Source organism: Ornithodoros turicata, chromosome 4 (assembly GCF_037126465.1).
Source record: "Ornithodoros turicata isolate Travis chromosome 4, ASM3712646v1, whole genome shotgun sequence".
In the NCBI taxonomy this organism is placed as follows: Eukaryota; Metazoa; Arthropoda; class Arachnida; order Ixodida; family Argasidae; genus Ornithodoros; species Ornithodoros turicata.
This window is the reverse complement of record NC_088204.1, coordinates 2,909,277-2,929,193: the sequence shown is the minus strand read 5'-3', so window position 1 is coordinate 2,929,193 and position 19,917 is coordinate 2,909,277. Positions and strand designations below refer to the sequence as shown.

The 19,917-nt window shown below is 48.2% G+C and overlaps 1 protein-coding gene across 1 annotated transcript in view; it reads right to left on the bottom strand.

The window, feature by feature from the left end:
• Positions 1 to 1,627: 1,627 nt before the first annotated feature.
• Positions 1,628 to 19,917, bottom strand: part of LOC135390664 (apolipophorins-like) — a 41,916-nt gene continuing 23,626 nt past the window's right edge. Inside the window, exons 21-37 of the mRNA XM_064620467.1 lie at positions 16,159 to 18,645; positions 15,603 to 15,771; positions 14,702 to 14,862; positions 13,377 to 13,545; positions 13,086 to 13,276; positions 10,185 to 10,387; positions 8,192 to 8,567; positions 7,182 to 7,449; positions 6,104 to 6,330; positions 5,782 to 6,021; positions 4,723 to 4,890; positions 4,491 to 4,638; positions 4,233 to 4,425; positions 3,374 to 3,641; positions 3,151 to 3,265; positions 1,848 to 2,170; positions 1,628 to 1,742 (exon numbers count right to left, since the gene is read on the bottom strand). Of these exons, the coding sequence (XP_064476537.1) occupies positions 1,713 to 1,742; positions 1,848 to 2,170; positions 3,151 to 3,265; positions 3,374 to 3,641; positions 4,233 to 4,425; positions 4,491 to 4,638; positions 4,723 to 4,890; positions 5,782 to 6,021; positions 6,104 to 6,330; positions 7,182 to 7,449; positions 8,192 to 8,567; positions 10,185 to 10,387; positions 13,086 to 13,276; positions 13,377 to 13,545; positions 14,702 to 14,862; positions 15,603 to 15,771; positions 16,159 to 18,645 (5,736 nt within the window). The 3' untranslated portion in view covers positions 1,628 to 1,712. The remainder of the gene's footprint in view (positions 1,743 to 1,847; positions 2,171 to 3,150; positions 3,266 to 3,373; positions 3,642 to 4,232; positions 4,426 to 4,490; positions 4,639 to 4,722; positions 4,891 to 5,781; positions 6,022 to 6,103; positions 6,331 to 7,181; positions 7,450 to 8,191; positions 8,568 to 10,184; positions 10,388 to 13,085; positions 13,277 to 13,376; positions 13,546 to 14,701; positions 14,863 to 15,602; positions 15,772 to 16,158; positions 18,646 to 19,917) is intronic.

Genomic DNA, 19,917 nt, shown 5'->3' with positions numbered 1-19,917 from the left:
AGTCGTGCAAAGGATCCCATTGCGATCCGAGGACAAACACTGCTACCTCGACTGCGAGAGGGCAGCAGTGGGGATTGAGGAGAGAGGGGTTAATAGTAGCCCTGGGCCGACATCAGGGCAAGGTGTGATGACATATCCGTCTGCAAAGTCTGCGGGGAAACCCGGAGTAAACCTATGACAGCGGGTACGGTGGTAGGATTCGAACCCACTACCTCACAGTATTCAGCATGACCTTGGAGCCATGATGCTGGTCCACCGTGATGTTGGTACCTAAGCCTAACCTAAGGATTAGAAAGCCACTAACTCTGGCAGTATAGTCGAGCCAATATTTGCTCATCCTATGTGGATGCACTTCTGCAGTACTACTGTAACCTCCCTGTCTCACCTTACATTCCTTCAAAATATTTTGGCTCTATACATGACGCGAAAGCTAGGAAAAATTAATTTTTATTTTTGAGAACTGTGACGTCATGTTAGGCTCCACGGAGCGCCCGGCTCTCATCTGGCAACGTTGTTGCCTGTCTTCCGGGGGGGGGGGCTCACTTTTTGCATTCCGTTAGCGGAGTCCCACGTGACATACCATCCGACCGCTCCGACCTTCGAGAAAACTCAAAGGAAGGAGAAGACCTCTCTTCCATTTCCCCCCCTTTCGATAAGCCTCACATGACTTCTCCACCACGTGACCTTCCCCGGACGCCGGCGTCGTTGCTAGGAGACGAGTGCCCTCTCCAGAACATGACATCATTGCAATTTGTGGGCTTATGATTACGTCAATCGCTCGTCGCGTCATCGAAACCTGTGGAGGCTCAGCAGATCTTCAAAAATTGACAGAAATGCACATGGCTCGTAAACAGGATTAAAATTTCGCGTATAGAATCCTTCAGGCACCTTCTTTTCATGGACTAAGTAAAATAAACGCTGTTTCCTGAGTCCGGAGTGACACTTTAGTGGCCCAGTTGAAGGAACATCAACGAATACCGGTGGCGGGTATCGAACTCACACCTGTCGCTAATAGACGACTTCAGAAGATCCCAGTGCTCTTTGCGCACGCATTACATCCTGGGCGCTTGCTGAGCGTGGTAACGGAGAATAATCCTTCACATTCTGCTTTCGCTGACCTTGACACGTCGTGGACAATGGACCGGTAGGGGAGAGATCGGAACAGATTGGGGGCCATCCGTTTCTTACGTATTAGTAAACTCCCACAGTTCAAAGCGGCGCTAAGCACTCTGGGATTTTCTGAAATCGTCTATTGCCGGTCACTCGTCAACATAACTCAAGGTTCTCGTGGCTTAGTGGCTCAGGGTGATCGGCTTCCACTGCGAGACTCGGAGGTAACTCGGAATAGAATGCCGGCATCGGCTGTGCTATCCGACTGTTTTCCTCAGGATTTTCCTCAGACGCTGTAAGGCAAATGTCGGCAGACCTTCCTGAGAAGTCGGGCCAAGACGCACGATACCCTAGCGGCACACCGGCAGGCAGATAGCTCGGAAACCACACGTCAAGGACAAGGGTTTCTGCTTTAACCTGTGCTGCGGATGCGATACCAGTGTATACATGGAAGTTCGAACCTCTTATGAGACGCAAAATATGCGATATCGCAACAAAAATTCGTCAATCCACTTAATTACAAACATAATACTATACATTTATTGGCAACAATAGAAACACTAAATTGATTCATATACAATGGGCCGTTCGCCGCTCCACGTCTAGTACTCCAGGTCATCTGACGTGTACACCTGAAAAGCAAATCAAGCATTAATCCTCATCGCTCATCCGCGCAACGTCACAAAATATTTCATCACGCACAGGATGTGGACAAGAATGCCGCTTAAGAAACTCACAGCGAGAGGCACCTTTGGTGCGAGTGGCTGACAGGGCCTGCATACTGTCCTTGGACTGATGCCGTCGTCATGGATGCATTCGCATTGCTCGCACGGTTGCGGTTGCGCCTGAATAGGCTTAGCGATACGCCGTGAAAAGATGCTCTTCCAGTTCTTGCCGTCTCCGCGCAAGGCCTTGCTGCTGAAGAAACTGCCGTGAGCTTCCTGAGCTAAGGCGATGCAGATGTCCTTGGCTGTCGCGATCTGTGGCCGCAGGTCTGGCTGGCCAATAAGCTGGGCCTGGCTAATGTCCTTGTTGCCGTAAACAGTGTCGGCGTCAATGCCTGGAAATGTTACAAATGTCCTTTTGAGTTTTTTGCCTGTTATCGTTTTTTTTCTTCAGTAATCTTCACGGATTACAGTACAAGAACAATAGTTGCTGGAACAACAATATGTATACATGGAAGAATGGGGCCAAACATTCGTAGATATTAAAAACTGGCAGATATGATGCAAGTTGAAATCAACGACATCGACATAGCTCTTTATTTGACCTCGCATGTCGTTGCGTACATGGTTCATCCTATCGATTGTACTCCGCATCAAGATCATCTTCCGTACGTACATTTCCTAGGCCGTTCCATAATGCTGCTGTTCAGCTCTGCATACACACGCAATAGCGTCCCCGCCGCTGCTGCGGGACACGAGAAGCCGGTACGCGCGCGGCGCAACTCTTCACATGCCATGCCATGCCATGCCATGCCATGTGAACCGCCAAACGCCGCTGCCACATATTCTCTGAGGCACGTGACGCCAACGTCACAGCCAACGTGGCTTTCCGAAACGGCCAATCCGCATCGCGCGTCTTTTCCTCGTTTCTTCGCTTCATCTCGCGTCAAGGCAAAGAAGGGTTTTAGGCGATGCGACGTACGGGACAGGATGTTCACGAACAGCTGTCGCTGTCAAACAAACCAGAGCAGCAGCACCGTGGGTCATGAAAGACAGTTATTCCTTGAGACTACCATTATCTCTAGCTAGGATTAATGTATTGATTGGTAAAAGAAAACACTGTGTCCCAAACTAGCTAGGAAGATGTTGCTGGTTCCTATGATACGTCCGTAAAACGTCCGCTGTGGGACATGAAGAAGACAAGAACACCGCCCGAAACTTAATCTCTAGCTAGGGTTGATGTATTGATTGGTAAAAGAAAACATTGAGAGGTTAGTCCTGAAATAACTAGGAACGTGTTGCTGATTCCTACAATACGTCCGTAAGACGTCCGCTGTAGGATATGAAGAAGTCAAGAACACCGTCCGAAACTTACCATAAATTCCTTTTCCTTTGATAGCACTCTTGCGAACCTTAATTGGTTTGTCCGCGACCAGGTGCAGCGTGATTCCACGTTCCAGTAATGTCCTCTGAATGTCTGAGTAGCTCAGCTGAAAGATTGTGAGATAATAAACGTCCGTAAAATGACGCTGTACTGTCCAGAGCGTGTACCATGCATAATCCATTATACTTGATATATAATACTTATCAACACTCACATGGCTGTTGTCTTCGCTGCAATCAGAGCAGGCCATCAGGACAATTGACCTGGACGCTTCGCCCGCACGGAAAGGCATATTCACTGCATATGCGATGGCAGCGAAGATGTCTGCCTTGGACGAGTCACGGTTGATGACGGGCTCTAGTCGCATCTTTTCGGCTGCCAGGATCATGTCCTGAGACGCGAAGAAGATGTTGTCCCGGGCAGTGCGAATGTGAGGTTCGCTGTTCTTGCCGCTCTTGTGGCCAAAGCCAATTAAGCCGAACCTGCGCAGAATCGTACCATTTATGAAACTCACACAGGGCTCACGACAAAATGACAAAAAAAGGCCGCTACAGTTGGCGCAGAAGTCGTTGTGGGAATTCTGTGGGAAGCACTTTTGCATTTGATAAGAAACGATAAGGGAATGATGTGCAACCACAGCAATGGCTGCCCATGCGTTTTTTTTTTTAATTCCGTGTTGATGCCGCGAAGCAAGTGTGGCTATGAGTGGTGTACGGAGGTGGGCAGAGAGAGAGAGGACAGCAGGTAGGAAAGGGGGAGGGGGGTCAGTATGTGAACTGGGCCGACTTCAAGAGAAACTGGGCTGACGTTCGTCTGGAAAGTCTGTAGGCGGAAAACCCCAAGGAAAACATAAGGAAACCCCCAGACAGCATAGACGTCCTTGCATGACGTCCAGCAGACGTCCAGAATACGTCCAATTGCGGACGTCCAGCAGCACGACCTTGGCTACCATCTGACCAGCGGACACTTCAACCCGCCTTCCTGGCTGCCCATGGCAAGGTGCGTGTTGACACGTTCATCTCGCTATTTTCTGTTGAATTTCAATTTTATATTCAAATAATTCGTTGCCTCACCTGTTGTTCACGTATCCAGCATTCAGCAGCTCTTTGTCGACAAGCCTGACTGTGGTGTCAATGTCCCGAACAAGATTGCCGTGACAGGAATCTTCTTCAACGACGAACACTACATCCATGCTGCGAGGGTTGCCGTAAACGCTGTGCTTTTGGCCAAAGCCGAGGTCCTTGTTCCCGACGACCTTGCAAATATCTGAAGCGAAAGAAGTAAGCAGTTATCACCCAAAACGAGCTAACACTGAATCAATAGATACGCACAGCATTCCGAAGGTAACGTCGTCTTGATGCCGTATTTCTCCACCCTCTTCAGGTAAGCGAGGGCTATCTTGCAGGCTCCTGGTGCTATATTTTCGGGACGGGCTGCTGTTTCACGGAGGCACATGTCCAGGTACAGTTCCGTAGATTCCTGCCAAGAGGCGAAGGACAGATCGTACGACCGCGTTAAAATAGCCTCGATTGGGGTTGCATTCGGCTAACAGAATGCACTGACCTTCCAGAAGCCTGGAGCAAGCGGGGAGTCCCGTTGCTTGAAGTACCGACGGCAGAGCTCGTAGCCTTCTGATCCTTCAGCAGCCTGATCGCGTATAACTTTCACAGGTCCTTTGCAGCCTCGTTCGACTTCCCATTTCTTAACGAACTGCCCAATGTTGTTGATGACCTAGAATGGGAGAGTAAGATGTCATTAGATGTATAGCGCTGACGCCGCTGAGCGACAACGACAACAACAACAACATGGATGATGGATGATGATGATGTGGGACGTTTCCCTGCGCTGAGCGACAGCTATAAGAAATACGACGTATAAGCAAGTACGGGCTGGTGATGTAAGGAAGACTGCACCTCATTGAGCCTGAGGAGTTGGCGACAAAGCACCGGTGCATTCTTGGCATTGCTTGTACATAATGTTCATAAACTCTCGCCCACTGGTTGGACTCTGTCCCCTCTTGTCTTGTTTGTCCTGCGGGGGTTTTCCCAAGATATTCATCACGCGGTGGGGTCTCGTAGGCGGAGGGGGGGGGTGACGCACATATGTGCTGCTTCTGCATGGCGTTTTGGTCTTTCTGGCCGGTATTTTGGAGGGTGTTGCAAGATTTTGGGGGGTGTTAGGAGGCGCGGTGGGGGGGGGGGGGTTGTTACAAAAGCCCCTGGTGTCACGTACTGTTCTGTCCACGTACCCAACTCCTCAGACGCAAGGAGATGCTCACGACAAAAAGCTTACCCCTCACCCCAGAGGAGGATCTAGGCGGAGGATGTCTTGACACCCCCCCCCCCCAAGCTTCTGTCATCACATGGGGTTGACATTGACCGTAAGTAGTGCCGTCCAAGGCAGACCGCCTCCCACCCCCATCACAGATCCGCCTCTACATCTCCCGACTATGTAGTAAATAATTCTCGCTTTATTATTGTGTGTTACTGCCTGCAGATACAGCGATATCGCGTACAACGACACCGCTTTCAACGGTATGGTGCTCTTATATACGGATTCGCAGATCGCCACATGTACTTTGGATAACGTCAACTTGTTTGATTTCACGATTAGCGCACGTACCCCGCCTCTTGGACGCATCAGGTCGTCACTAGGCTCGTTGTTGAAGGTTCCGAGAAGTCCGGCAGTTTTGCCGAAGTACCAACCAGACACGGTCACGACGCAGACGTCATGGTACAGGTAACAGGAGACCTTCACGTGGTGGCGCTGTTCCACAGTAATGACGTCATGAGAGCGGGTGAGAATGAGATCACCACGTTCGCCGAACAGTGGCAGTTCCACGGGTTGGCCGTTCATGTAGACCTGAATTACAGAGACAGGAACGGCGATAATGTAGTCGAGGTATGCAGTCGTCCAAGAAAGTAAGAGTTCGTGGTCTACTCACTGCCCCTTTGCCCGGAAACAATTCAATGAGGTTCTCTTTTAACTTGATGATGAAGGACTTTGTGGGTGTGCCATCTTCGGTGGGAGTGTCTGTGTCGTAGCGTATGAGTACGGTGAAGTTACCGTCGACGAAGTCGCGAGCAAGCATGTACATGCATTCTCCAGCAAAGGAATACGTGGTGCCGTCGAAAGTGATGATGTGTTGGTCGCCCACAATAAGTGCTTGCCCTGTGCAAAAAAAAAAAGAAAAAAAAAGAAGAAGAAGAAGAAAAACGTGAGAGTGTTGGAACACTGGACTGGATTGAAAAAGAAGAAGGAAAGGCAACGGGCATACTCGGTATTCTTTTCCGAACCAGCGTTATACTCTACACTGTTAAAACAGAACTTCACCACATAGCACGCTCCTAGCCAACCATCATTCCGAATAATATCATTCTGTGTCGTGATTTGTTCAAAACAGGGGGAGGCGCCTATCTGGGACAAGATTATCTGTGCGAGGAGCGTGCTATGTGGTGAAGCTCTGTTTTTAGAGTGTATAATGCAGAGATTCTTTATGCCGAGACTTCAATGATTTAGAGAAACAAAACGAAAAGAGGTACACTCTTAAAAATGAACTCCACCGCATAGCACGCTCCTAGCCAACCACCATCTCGAATGATATCGTTATCTGCCGGAATTTGTTGAAAACGGGAGGCGTACGCCTTTTTTGGGGACACTTATGCTGGTTATAATTGTCGCAAGAAAGGCGTACGCCCCCGTTTTCATGACCTGTTGTGACTGACATGACCTGTTCATGACCTGACGTGTTACATGACCTTTGTTCGTCTTCAATGGAAACGTCACTTGAGGATTTCATAGTGACTGAAATTCGGGAAGAAATCGGGTTCAACCCGAATTGGTCGGAGGTCAGTTCGGGGGGGGGGGGGGGGGAATAAGAGGGCAGAATTGGGTTTAAATCGAAAAAGTCACTCCCTAAGTATATAGAAATATGGTTGCAATACAGCTCTACCGAGATGGGCAGAAAATTCTACGTTTCTTTCTTGAGTGCAGAAGATGCGAAGAAGCCTTTTCAAGTTTACCATCGAACGGAGGCATCAGCTTGGACGATAGTACAGACGCAATGATCCTTCCCGTGCTGGGTGATCGCACGAGATCATCTCCGGTTTCGCCGGCGGTCCAAATGCTGACTCCCTGCGAGATGGACTCCGAGTCGAGCGGGATGCGCACGTCCCATATGTATTTTCCCCTCTGAGTGTCAGCCTCGACGATCGTGTCTCCCGCAGACCAACCACTAGTCAGCCGTTTCTCCAACTTCTCCCAGAAATTGTAGTTCGCTTCGTATGTACCCTGCAGTGACAAAGACGTTATCGGCGAAACGGTTCACGACGCGTTAACTTCAGAACGTTTTATATGTATTCTGTTAACACTGGTATAGGCTGACCACAGGTGCCTTGCAGCAAGTCCAGAGAATTCCGCTTATAACGATTAGTAGTATGACATGCTCATTTTAGAGCGAATTCTGGTTATAACGATTAGTAGTATGATATGCTCTTTTATAACGAATTCCGCTTATAACGATTAGTAGCGTGATATTCTGCGTTATAGCGAATTACGCTTATAACGATTAGTAGTAAGACATGCTCATTTTATAGCGAATTACGCTTATAACGATTAGTAGTATGACATGCTCCTTTTATAGCGAACTACGCTTATAACGATCGGTAGTGCGACATGCTAGTTTTATGGCGATCTCATATACAACGTGCAGTATATAACGATCAGTATTATCATTATACGATCATCAACCATCAGGGTATATTAATTTCATAAAAATTTTATTTAGAACTAACACAACGTAGCAACGAGCTGAGGTTAGAAATCGTGTATCTTTAATTATTTGAACGTACCCTAAAGGCAACCATCGTTCTTGGAGAGTTCTTCACCGTGCGAGAACTTTTTGTCCGTGAAACCACACGAATCCACGTTAATTTAAAGCATTGACGCCAAACATCAATGACGTTTATAGTGAAATTGGTTAAAGCGACATTCGTCATAATCGTCCTCGCTGTAAGGACTGTTAATGGCTTACCGGTTGGTATATCTCGGCAAAGGTCGACGTGATGGCCTTGACGTCGGGGTTCTCCATGAAGTTGTCCCACATTTGTTCACCTTTAGTCTTCACCTTGTACCACAGTTCTCCGATATTATAGTTGATAGTGTCCACGATGTCTTCGATCAGAGAGAACATGATTTTTGCCGCTCGAGAGTTGTAGACGCTGTCTATGAAATCGGATATGTACGACCGTAACTCGTCAATGGAACTGCTGACGTCACGCCTGCGTCGCCCGTGTTCCCGACTTGGTCCCGCGGCGGGCAAACTGTCGATAATGTCCATAATCGTGGACTGGATAAACGTGAAGAGTTTTTCGATCTCGGCGGACAGTTTCTGGAGCATTTCGCTGAACCTTGAAAGAGAAAAGAGTTCGTTCCTCTTATAAGAAGGATACTGCATAGACAAATGATCTGTACGAAATCACGGAGAAGTAGACTACACTGGAACTAAGATAAAACCATGGGAACCAGTGAGTGTTTCTCTCTGTGCCTAACGTCTCCCCCTTCCCTTTCTCCCGTCTTCCTTTATGTTTTATCCTGCTCTACCTTCCACTCTACCCCTTTCCGTCCGTCCGTCCGTCCGTCCGTCCGTTCGTTCGTTCGTTCTCTTTTTCTGGCTCTATTTTTTCACCCACAAACGCGTTTTGGAGTTGCCAGTTCTGACTCGGTTGGGACTAATCTCTCCATATTTGTCTTTCTTTTTCCAATCCAATCCAACCCAATGAAACCGCGGGATCCACGTAGTGGGCTTTTCAATATAGAGTACCGCACGTGTAGATGGCTGACTAATGAATACGACAGGGTCGGACTCGTGCGATCTAGTTCACATTCACTTCCGGGGAAAGGGTTGGCTGCGCCATCCCAAAACTTGTTTTCTCTCGCCTTGCTTTTCTCGCGCTTTCTCAGGAAGTAGTATAATCGGCGCCAGCGTGCTGAACATGGTAGCAAGCAACGAGGTCATTATTTTTATTCGCAGGGATCTGCAAAATGGCAGTAAGCTTATCGAATTTGTTGTTTGCAGTCAATTCCCAGACACCGACTCTAGGGAATGACACCATTTTGGCACAAATATCACGGGCGGGCGGCCCGAGAGAAGTGATTTTGTTGCACGTCCCACCCTGTTCCCATGTACTGCAAATTTGATAAACTAATTCGGCAAAACCAGTGGATCGCGTCAAGACTTCAAAAATGTGTCATTCCCTAGATAAACTCGAGGAGAACACGCCTGTACTGGTTTAGTGTCGAAATTTAGCGAAGTTTACGGGAACCCTGCGAACAAAAATTCCCCATAGACTTTCTTAAGAAGTGAGTCCGCCTTAATACTTCACTGCTTCGTTGGACGATGTGTTAGGCTGTAAGAATCATATGAAATTTGACTTTTGCTTCTCTTCCAATCAATCATAAACGGTACTGCTGACCTCATGTTCTTGATGGCCTGTACCCTCCGCTAGTCCACCGCGTTCGCAGGTTTGTTAACTTTGGATTATTACTTTGCTACAAAACTTTGCATTTTACAGCTTTGAATCGTAACGTGCACGTTTGTTTGTGTACTCTAAGCAGATATACTCGGCATATACATTTCGCCCGGCAAATTCACATTCGGCTGTAATTCCCTGAAAAAGATGGCTATTGTGGAATTATATGGGAGAGAGCGGTTCGTATTACGTTGAATTTGCGGACACAAATATCGGACTTAAAATCCCTACGTGGACTGTGAGCTTTCCGTCCACCATCGTGCGGACCTGCCGTGTAGCTTATATTTTTTTAAGCGAGTAAAAAAAAAAGAAAAGAAGAAGAAAGCGATTCTCTATGTTGAGCCACTCTGTTCGTTAGCACCTGAACTAATTTTTTTTTCTGTACGAATTCTCCGTTTGACTCCTTCTCTTTTTGTACCTACGAGCATCTGCTAGCGTACTTTCAATCCATCTAATCTATCAACTATGCAGTTATGGCGGTTTTAGAGAACTCACGATCCCTCGTAGTAAACGTCGTTGAAGCCGTTGAGGGCTTCTCCTATCATTTCGCCCATTTCTTCCGCCAGGAGGGTAGCGATGGGATCGAAGAACTGTTCCACAAAGAGGTTCCACGATTTCTCCGCAAAGTGGGCGATTTCATCCATGACGGCGGCGAAGTTGATGGTGGACAAAGACTCCTGCCCCTGGAGGAATATCCTCTGGAAAGAAAAGAAATGACGCAAGTTACACCATGACATCAGACTTAACGAATTCGTGTATAATGAATGGAGGCTTCGTTTGTGCAACCTGTAGATTCTGTAGAAACATTATAGGAATTGCCATGTCATAATACATACTGTACTTACGTTCCGGGAGTGCGACGACTAGCCAACCATTCCTTGTGTGGTCATTAAGACATTATTCAAAAATTCGCTATGTCGGGTAAAAACGAACGTTTGAGCGTTCTCGACACATGTGACGTCATTTTTCCGTACTCTTTTGACGCAATTTGAAAGTAGCATTCGCGTAACAGCACGATGAACGTAAGGCCGGGTTCGCACGACCTTTTCACACGACCGTTCGTCGTCCATAGGGTCGTCGCCCATAGCGTCGTCGTCCATAGGTTTGTCGTCCAACATAGGTTCCAATGGGTCCGCTTTGCCAAGGTTCATTCACACATGCGTTTCAAAAAGCCGCGCCGCCTCAGCGTTCGCGGCGCTTCGGAGAGGGGTCCACATAGCCGAGCCGCCATCCCAAAAAACACGCTTCGCTGTTGTTGCTACGTCAAGATCGTACCGGCGCCTTTCAGCTCTCTTCCTACAAATCTACATTGTAAAGCATGTCATCTATTTTAGCATTATTGTGAAGCATTTCTGGTGGAATCATCAATCGTTGGAACGACAGACGTGACGCGATAACAGAGAAAGAACGTCAGAAGAAACGAGACACATGCATGTCTACCTTCCGATGACCAACGCACGGTCACACAGAAGTCGTCTTTATTTTCGTCGATTCCGTGGTTTGCGCAAATTCCCAGCTCATCGCTAACAGTGCAGACCCCAAGCAATTATTGCTGGCAAAGAATTAACTCACGCGGTAACGCCAATCGCGCGCACACACACACACAAATCACAAAAGATCCCAGCGCGGTATCGGGAGGCCGGCCGTTGCCCGCCGGCGCTAAAAGATAGCCAGCTGGATGAAATAGCGTTTGTGGAGCAGCGCTGCGGAGATGCAGCACGCAGCGGTTCTCGAAAACCGCCTGGAAACGCCGCGCGGCGCCGCCTCAAGAAACGCATGTGTGAATCCAGCTTTAAAAACGCAGACGCGAAAAACGTTCGTGTGAAGAAGGACAAAGAGGTTGGTCTTCAGCCTGTTTGAACGAACTCAAATTTGTTATGGGCTCCTTTGTAATAATGTAAGCACTCAATGTGGAAACCATGCGCATAGCGACGCAATACACAGGCAGTAAACATTTTATGTAAGATTATTACTATTGGTTCTATGGTTACAAGTCCTGCAACTACAAAATTCAAACAACAATCTTCGTTACATGAATATATTCGATCTTCGAATTTCGATAACGAATGTCCTTATCGAATATACGTATCTTTTCTAAATATTTTCTTACAAAGTGTATTTGTTATAGCGACGTTTGTTGTCGAAATGGTTCCTTTTGTCATGAATACCTTTATCATCTGAACTTTATAATGGACTTTCTCGATAAAAAAATATCATATATCGAGCCTTCAAAGCATTGATAAAGTGCAGGCGAGCCCGTTAATTACGATCATCGATATAGCAATAACTCTGACATTGCGATCAAATTACTGGTTCCCATCAACTCACCCATTGCAGTACGTATGTAAACAAGTCATCAACAGAATGATCGCCGCGAAAGATTGGAGTTTGAGTATGAATGCAAAAAAAGCGTGGTCCGAGTTTTTCCCGTGGTCGGTAAAACGCGTGAAGATCGAGAAGCAAGATTACATTTTTATTTTTTTCATTGGAAACAAATTGATTTCGAATTTTAGATAATGCAAGTTCGACTTTAAAAGAGCCTTAGTTTCCCTGAGTATCACATTGAGAACCTGGTACGTTTATCCGCGCATTACTGATGGGGATTATAGATATGCATGACTTCGAATGGACCCATGAGAAGTAGAGGAGGTTGCTCCCTCTACAAATCCTTCTATCGCGTTCACGATTTCTCCTGGTTTGCTGGTGCTATGATGGCGTCTGTGGCCCCGCGACGTGTGTGGTCCGATGAGGAACGGCATATACGGCTCGACTCGAAGTTGCATGTGTTCGTTGGATCTTGCTCCCCGCAAAAACCTCGTTGCGAAGCACCGTGCCTTCCAAGATGTGACTGGCAGACAGTGAAAGCGTCGACACCCAAAACAACGCGTCGACGAATTACCTGTGGACGAGGCGCATACTAATGGGCAATGCCGTTCCGATATTGAGGCTGCTGATGACTACGGCACTGGATGACGAGAAATTGACGAAGTCATATCAATCTCGAAAGGTGCGGGGCCTCACGCGGCACCGGTGGTCATGTTGCCATAGGAAAAGCTTTCGACGCAAACAGCTGCGTCTGTCAGGAGCTACATAAAATGCTTTTGTGCTCTCAACAAATGTGCACGTTCGGCGGCGATATACCTGTACCGTTATATACTTCGTTGACGCGATCCCTAACAGCGACATCGCGAGAGCTCGTATACAACGACAACTCTGATACAACGATGACATTTCGCGCTCCCGTTAAAATCGTTATAAACGGTCTCTACCGTATACCACTTGATGAAAGCTTACCAGAGATTCGAAAAAAAAAATTACGACCCTCACCCTCTCTAACGTTCTATTCGACTATACAAAACCCTGCATGGTAAGGAAGAATCGGGAAAGACTTCTTACCTTGACGGTCTCGTAATTCCTGGGCGGGAAGAAGAGCCTATTTCTGAACCTCCCGTGCGAACGTTTTTCAATTGAGTAGCTGAAGTCTGTGCGTTTGTCACCATCTACGTACTTGCTCAATTCCAGGCTCAACGTGCGCTTCTTCGAGGAGGCGGGGCCCGCGGCAATGACCAGGCTACGCGTGGGTTTGCCTTCAAAAATGAAAAGCGAGGAAAATACGTTATTCGACAGCGCAATCGGAGGTTTAATGGAGTTTTTTTTTTTAACGGGACATGTGACGGGGATTCATACCGTGGCTGTCAAACATGAGCGCCTCAACGTGATGATCCTCCGGTTTCAATATGATGCGACCTTTAAATTCCTTGCCATCGGTGGTGAAAGTGAGGTCGGTTATGTCGTCGCCATTCGGCGCTATCTGTCTCGATCCCTCGCCTTGGAACCTTCCGAAGAACGAATCGTACTGAAAATGTGAACGTAAGTGTAATTGAGAAACGGTTTAGAAGTTTGTTTTGCCGTCGGCCTCCTGGATAAAGATAGTGAAAGGGTTGGCTGCGATAGGGACGTGCCAACTAAATCCGCGAATCCCTGAATCCGCGAATCTTCGGCAGGGACCCGAGATTCGGATATCCGAATCCGGGTACCCAAAATGGCGAATCCGGAATCTTTCGCATCCGACGACCACGTTTCTTCCTTTCTTTCTTTTTTTTTTTTCTTCTTCAAATTGGCGCCTCCGGAGTCCCGCCGAAAGCCTCATTGACCGACCGGCGTTTACATCGTTCGCATATTGTTTGCCGGTGTTTACATTGCTTTGGACTGAAAGACTTCCGGCAGGAACTATTACATTACAAGTTTAAAAGTAATACGGTTTTGCTTTTGATTGTTGCTTTAGCTTTATGGAAATAATTCAGGCTCGAGAATTTGTGTATTTCTTGTAGTCGATGGACAATACGTTAAATACATGGGTACATATTTTCTCCCGAAACTGAACTATTATGTTTTTTTATTATTATTAAACGAGTGTATTATATTCTGCTTCAAAACACTTTTCAGTAGAAGTTTTTTTTAAATCTTTTTAACCTGTTTTTAAAGAAAAGATTCGAAAGATTCGTGGATTCGTATAGAACTTTCCTTGGATTCGGAATCGGATTCGGATTTACTAAGTTGTGGATTCGTCCCTTCTCTATACTACTACATCAGCGAAAATGTTCTGACATCGCCTTTGGTGCGCGTGTATACAGGGTGTTCAAAATTAAAGCTTTCACGAGCGCCACGCAAACACAGCGATGACAAGAAACCGGATGATAACATTACGCTACTTTGTGTAAGAAACAGGTGCTGCTAATTATGTAGCACCTGTTTCTTACCCGAGGAACAGAAAAAAATAGCACCAGTTTTCTTTTGTTCGCCTGTTAATAAAGTGCTAGTGAAAGCTTAATTTTGAACACCCTGTATAGGCTGCGAGCGGTGTATACAGACGTCAACAGGAAAGAGACGTGCGATCCTATATTTGAAAGGGGTAACGCGCAGCTGCAAGTGCACGGGATTCGAACCCACCACCCCGCAGTCCCTTACGACACACCAGCATGCTGCGGGAGAGTAGAAGACAGTGCGCTCACATCCACAATGGCTCTGTTGTTCCTGCCCAGGAAAGCTGTGGCGTGGCCTCTCTTGAGACTCTGCTTCCGAGTCCTGAAGTCCCAGAAGTACCCGGCAAACAAGGGACTCTCCATTGTTGTGGTGTGGTAGAATGTCAAGCTTGCGTCGAATACGTCAGGATCTTGGGAAAAACGAGTCCTAAGGTTCCAGAAGTAGCGAGCAAAAAAGGGACTCTCCGTTGTTGTGGAGCGGTAAGACGAGAAGATTGCGTCGAATACGTTAGGATCTTGGGAAAATTTCGCGTTGTTTTACGGTTCTGTACAGGATGGGTGCTGTAAAGGGTCAGTCACATTTTCGCGCGTGTCGCGGTACCTACTTGACGGACAGAGTTCCGCTACCACGGAGTGCATAATTCGTGTCAGAAAAGCGTCCGAAAAAATCGTGGTTACCAGGCACTGCATAATAAAGTAAATATAAGATCACGCAACGTTTCGTCTTCATGCATTTCTTATGCGCTATACCGATGTAAACACGACATCTGCCACTAGTTGAGTGTAGCTTCCGCCTAGGGGCGCTAGCGGCGTCAAAAGCGAAAACAAATTCGTGTCGGCTAGCGCCCCTAGGCGGATGCTATACACAACACTGTGCGCTCCGTCGTGTTCACATCGGTATAGCGCATAGGAAATGCATGATGACGAAAATTTGCGTGGTCGTATGTACTTTGTTATGCAGTGCCTGGTAACCACGATTTTTTTTTTCGGAGGCTTTTCTGGCACAAATTATGCACTCGGTGGTAGAGGAAGTCTGTCCGTCAAGCAGGTGTCGCGCCACGCGCGAAAACGGGACTGGCCTTTTATAGCACCCACCCATATAAGGGGCGCCACCCAGCAACAACGAGAGAGTTCATGGTTTCAAGGTTACCTTGGTGGTGCAGACGCATGCGCGTAGATTGGTTCGTGGCGATTCCATCGTTGAGAGTTTGAATCAAGTCAAAGAATATCTTGTTGGTTTCGTCGCCCGGTTGAAATTCGGCCGAGAACACGATGGGTTGTTCGGGTTTTTCTTGGAAGCGGGACTTGAAGACGAGGTCCTGCATGACGAAGATGCAAAGTTGGTACTAAGAGCAGCCAGGAAGTAAGCGCGGAGAGCCGGGTCATCCTAGGCTGAATACTCTAATCGCATATTAAGCACAGTGAACGTGGCATGACTCTGAGTCGACGCAATTGTCCTTAATTCTAGTTATTGCTTGTACAGGAACAGTTCATCCGCATATTCGGGTGTGCAGAAGAAGACAGGTAAGCATGAGTGATGGAATTTGGATCTTTTGAGTTGCGATGTTCCTATACAGGGAGTGCAGATCAAATAATTGTCTCGCGCGCTTCATGTCTGGTACGATCATCGTTATTTGTTGGACAGCGCGTCGCAGCCAAAAACGAAAAAAAAATTCATAAACAGGACGACAAAAAAGGACACTTGCCTTAACTACCGGGTGACTTATCCTGGCCTCAGATGTCCATCCACCTTCAATCCTGTCTCTCCTGTACGACATATGCAGCATCCTCTCTGGCATCTCGATGGCGTTCAGAAGTATCTTCCAGTGCCCTTCGTACGAGTCCGGTGTCCTTGTATGCTGGCAGTGGAAATGCATCTCACGCTGAAGGTAGAACACCTTAAGCCAATGGATTCCAGAGGCCTCCCTTTTCTGCAGTTCGTATTCATAGCCAAGCTTTGTATCGTCGAGGGACCAGAAAACCTTCTTCGCCGTTTTGCCTTCCGCCCTCTGGAACAGGTACACCAACGAGGTCTTCGCGTTCCGTTTCGGCTCAAAGATAACGATAAGTTTCTTGTTATCGTCAGTTTGTTCCTTATTGTACTCGATCGTTAATGAAGCCTCGTTCTCAGGCTGTTCCTTAGGCTTGAGACGTATCGACAGCTTAATGTCATCGCCTTGCGTCTCGGGAACAATGACGATGGTAAATCCCGGTTTGAGCCCGTGTTCCAGAGTGTAATGGTAGGACACGATCCTGTCCTCCACAACTTGCGCGATACGTTTGTATTCGAGGAAGTGCAAAGGAATATGCTTTCCCTCGACCTGAATCCTGGCTACCAACTCCGTCATGGTAGAGCTGATTCGAACGAACCCTTTGAAGACATCTTCGCCCTGCATCGTGGCGCCCACGCCGTAGGTGTTGGTACGCGCCGTGTTTTCTGCGTAAGCACGGAGTTCGACGTGTTGAGTGCACGGCGTGTAAAACTTAAACCTGGCGTCCACGTTGTCGTTGTCGAGGTCGTGTTTGACGAGCCCGTTCATCTCCAGCTTGACTTCTTCGTTGAAAGTCACCCTCGTTTCTCCTTCGTACATGCCGGGGTTCAGGTCGTACTTGAACAGGAAACTTCCGTCCTTCGCACTTTGGTGCGGGGTGAACATTTGTACCGATACTAAGGCCGAGCCACGTCCCTTGATCTGCCAGCCAATCCCGAAACGATATTCCTTGCCGTTCTGGGTGAGGACAGTCTTCAGGTCGGCTTCGGTTGGCGTGTATTCGCCGGTCGTCTGGAACTCGGCATGCATGTAAGGCGACGAGTACTTGATGACGTTGTTCACCCTGTTGTTGCCAGACGTGTCTCTTATTGCCAAGGAGTAGGAGTGAGTGGCGTCGTGAATGTATTTAAGTTCTCCCGTAAAGCTACGTCCGTCGTAACTGTGCTTGACGTTAAGACGCTTGCCGTCAACGAGTGAATAAGCGGACGTGATCCTGGCGTCGATTTCCCTGCCAGAGTTGGACTCGATCCGGACGTAGTCCAGCCTGAAGCGTTCGGCGTCGTCCTTAAAGTAGCGGATCAGGAAGTTGCTGCCCTTGGGACCGTTCGAGTAGGAAGACGTCATGAGCCTTCTGGGTAGTCCCTCTTGCTCGAGTTTAATCTCTAGGGCGTGTGGCCCTTCCATTTGCCGCCGGGCGATGTCGACGTTCATGGTGAAGCGATTGCTCGGGGTGAGCTCGATCACGGTGCCGAACTTATAAATCACCTTTCCCTCTACGTCTGCTTTGTCCGAGGTGATGACGAAGCGGAAGCGTCGTTCGGGGTTCCTGTCGGCGTCCCAAAGGAACTGGCTGTCCAAGTCCCACATCATTTCCGGTTTCTTTTTGAGTTCAACGGAGGCAATGAACGCTTCATCAGGAGTGAAAGCCCGTGGTCTCAGTTCGACCTTCCCATACCACGACCCGTCTTTTGAGGTGCGGAGCGCTTTAAACTGCAGGTAGGGTATGTCGAGTAGGAGGGACGATGACCTCTTTGTGTGCTTCGCTTCGACACTAAAGTACCCCTTGCCGTCAAACGCCGTTTCTGTCGTCGCCTCAACAGCGTTACGAGCTATTCGAATGAGGCTTCTGTGGCGGATGGGAGCCCTCATGTTGGGGTAGCTGATCTTAATGTCCATGTTCTGGAAGTACTGCTTCTCGTCCGTCTTGAGAGTGACCACGTAGTCAACGGCCACATTCTTCCCTTCCCTTCCCCATTCGATGACGGTGTTGCCTTCGAACTGGCCAGGAGCCCTCTCTTGCACTTGGTCTCTGTACACAAGTCTTCGGTTGAAGCCGTCGAATTCGGCGGACGCCGTGATGTGTAGCGGACTGCGGGAGTGAAGCCCGTACGTGTACCCTATGAGCATGATTCTGGAACCCCTGGAGCTGATTTCGAAGCGAGTGTCCGCTTTCGTTCCAGCGGATTCGATGTCCTCGAGCTTCGTGGACAGCGTGGAATCGACGTCGACGTCCCAGAAAGGGGCAGTTAGCTTCATCTGGATGTCGGTGCTGCCTGCCTTTTGGTTGTACACGTCGCCCGTCTGTTTTCCGATGCCGAGGAAGTGGATGAAGTGCACGTCGTCGGGGAGATTCTCGCCCCACCAGAACTTGATGTCGTACTCGCGGTGTTCGTTGCCCTTCTTCTGTACGTCGGTTTGAATCTGCAGGAAGCAGAATGATTGACAGGTTTATCTCTCCGCTATTTACTTCGTTATCGCTGTTATCTTCTACATGGAGGCTTAGTAGCGAAAGTGATGATCTACAAGAGTAAATGTTCAAGTTTTCTTGAATAACTGCAGTTCCATATGATACATTTTTGTCGTTTGTTTGTTTGTTAATAAAAAAAGTTCGTTGTTGTTATTATTCCCCTTTTATGAACTTGTACGAGTTCTTTATGCGGAATAGAAGAAAGGGCAAAAAGCAGGGCAAATAGAGCTCGATTGCCCTATCAGTTGCAAACAGCGATACCCACCATGGTTTAAAAGTGGCTGGGGTACAACTCAGCAAGATATGTAGGCACGACATTCCACCATTGTTAAGCCTGGTTCCGGTCACGTGATGCGGTCCGCCCGCAAAGCGGAGTCCTCGCGCCTCACCCATGTTGCCAGCATTCTCGTTACGAAAAGTGAATACGCGAGACGTCGCCCAACATCGGCAGTGGCTACAGGGTACGCACACAGAGCGCCGCCGCAACGCCCATGGGCCTGTATCCTCATTGGCTACCCGCCGCCTACGCCCGCGATCAGACGGGCGCATCGCGTGCGCGACTGGCTCCGCGGGCGAGAGATCTGGCCTCGGGACGAGATGAAGGACTCCCTGCACGCCGCCGCGGGCGCCCGCGCTTTGCGGCTCTCCCGCGCAAGTGGGAACAGCGTCACGTTACGTCACGTTGTATTGCACTGCCACCTACCGGCCACTTATTAAAACATGGGAATCACCCTCCCAACTCACAAGACGATCGAAGGATGCTTCGCATTTTCATTGTGCTATCAAGGGTATCTTATGACCCTTCCTCGCAAGCGTAGTTAGAAAATAGACTTCTACCCGAGAAACGTCATCATGACGTCGGTAGAGAGACCGAAACCAAAACAAATCGGAAGGGGGCGGCTGGGTTCCACGAATGGTGGCTGGGTTCCCATTCAAAGAAAAGTAGGACCGAAGGTCGCGTCCCTCTCAGGGACCACCGTAATCGCCTCAAGACCGTTGCTTTAGGGCGCCACCTGGTTCGCCCACCAGCTTCCAGCGGATAGTTCAACTCTACCAAATTGGTGGCGCTGTCGAATACTATGACGTCATTTGTTTACAAAGAGGGGTAAAGCGTAATTATGTTTAGCTGACTAGAGAAAGTTTATTCTGCGCTTCCTATTGAGGGACCGCGCTGTTACTAAGGTACAGAAGTATTAAAGGACTACGAATAAGGAACTAAAAGGTTA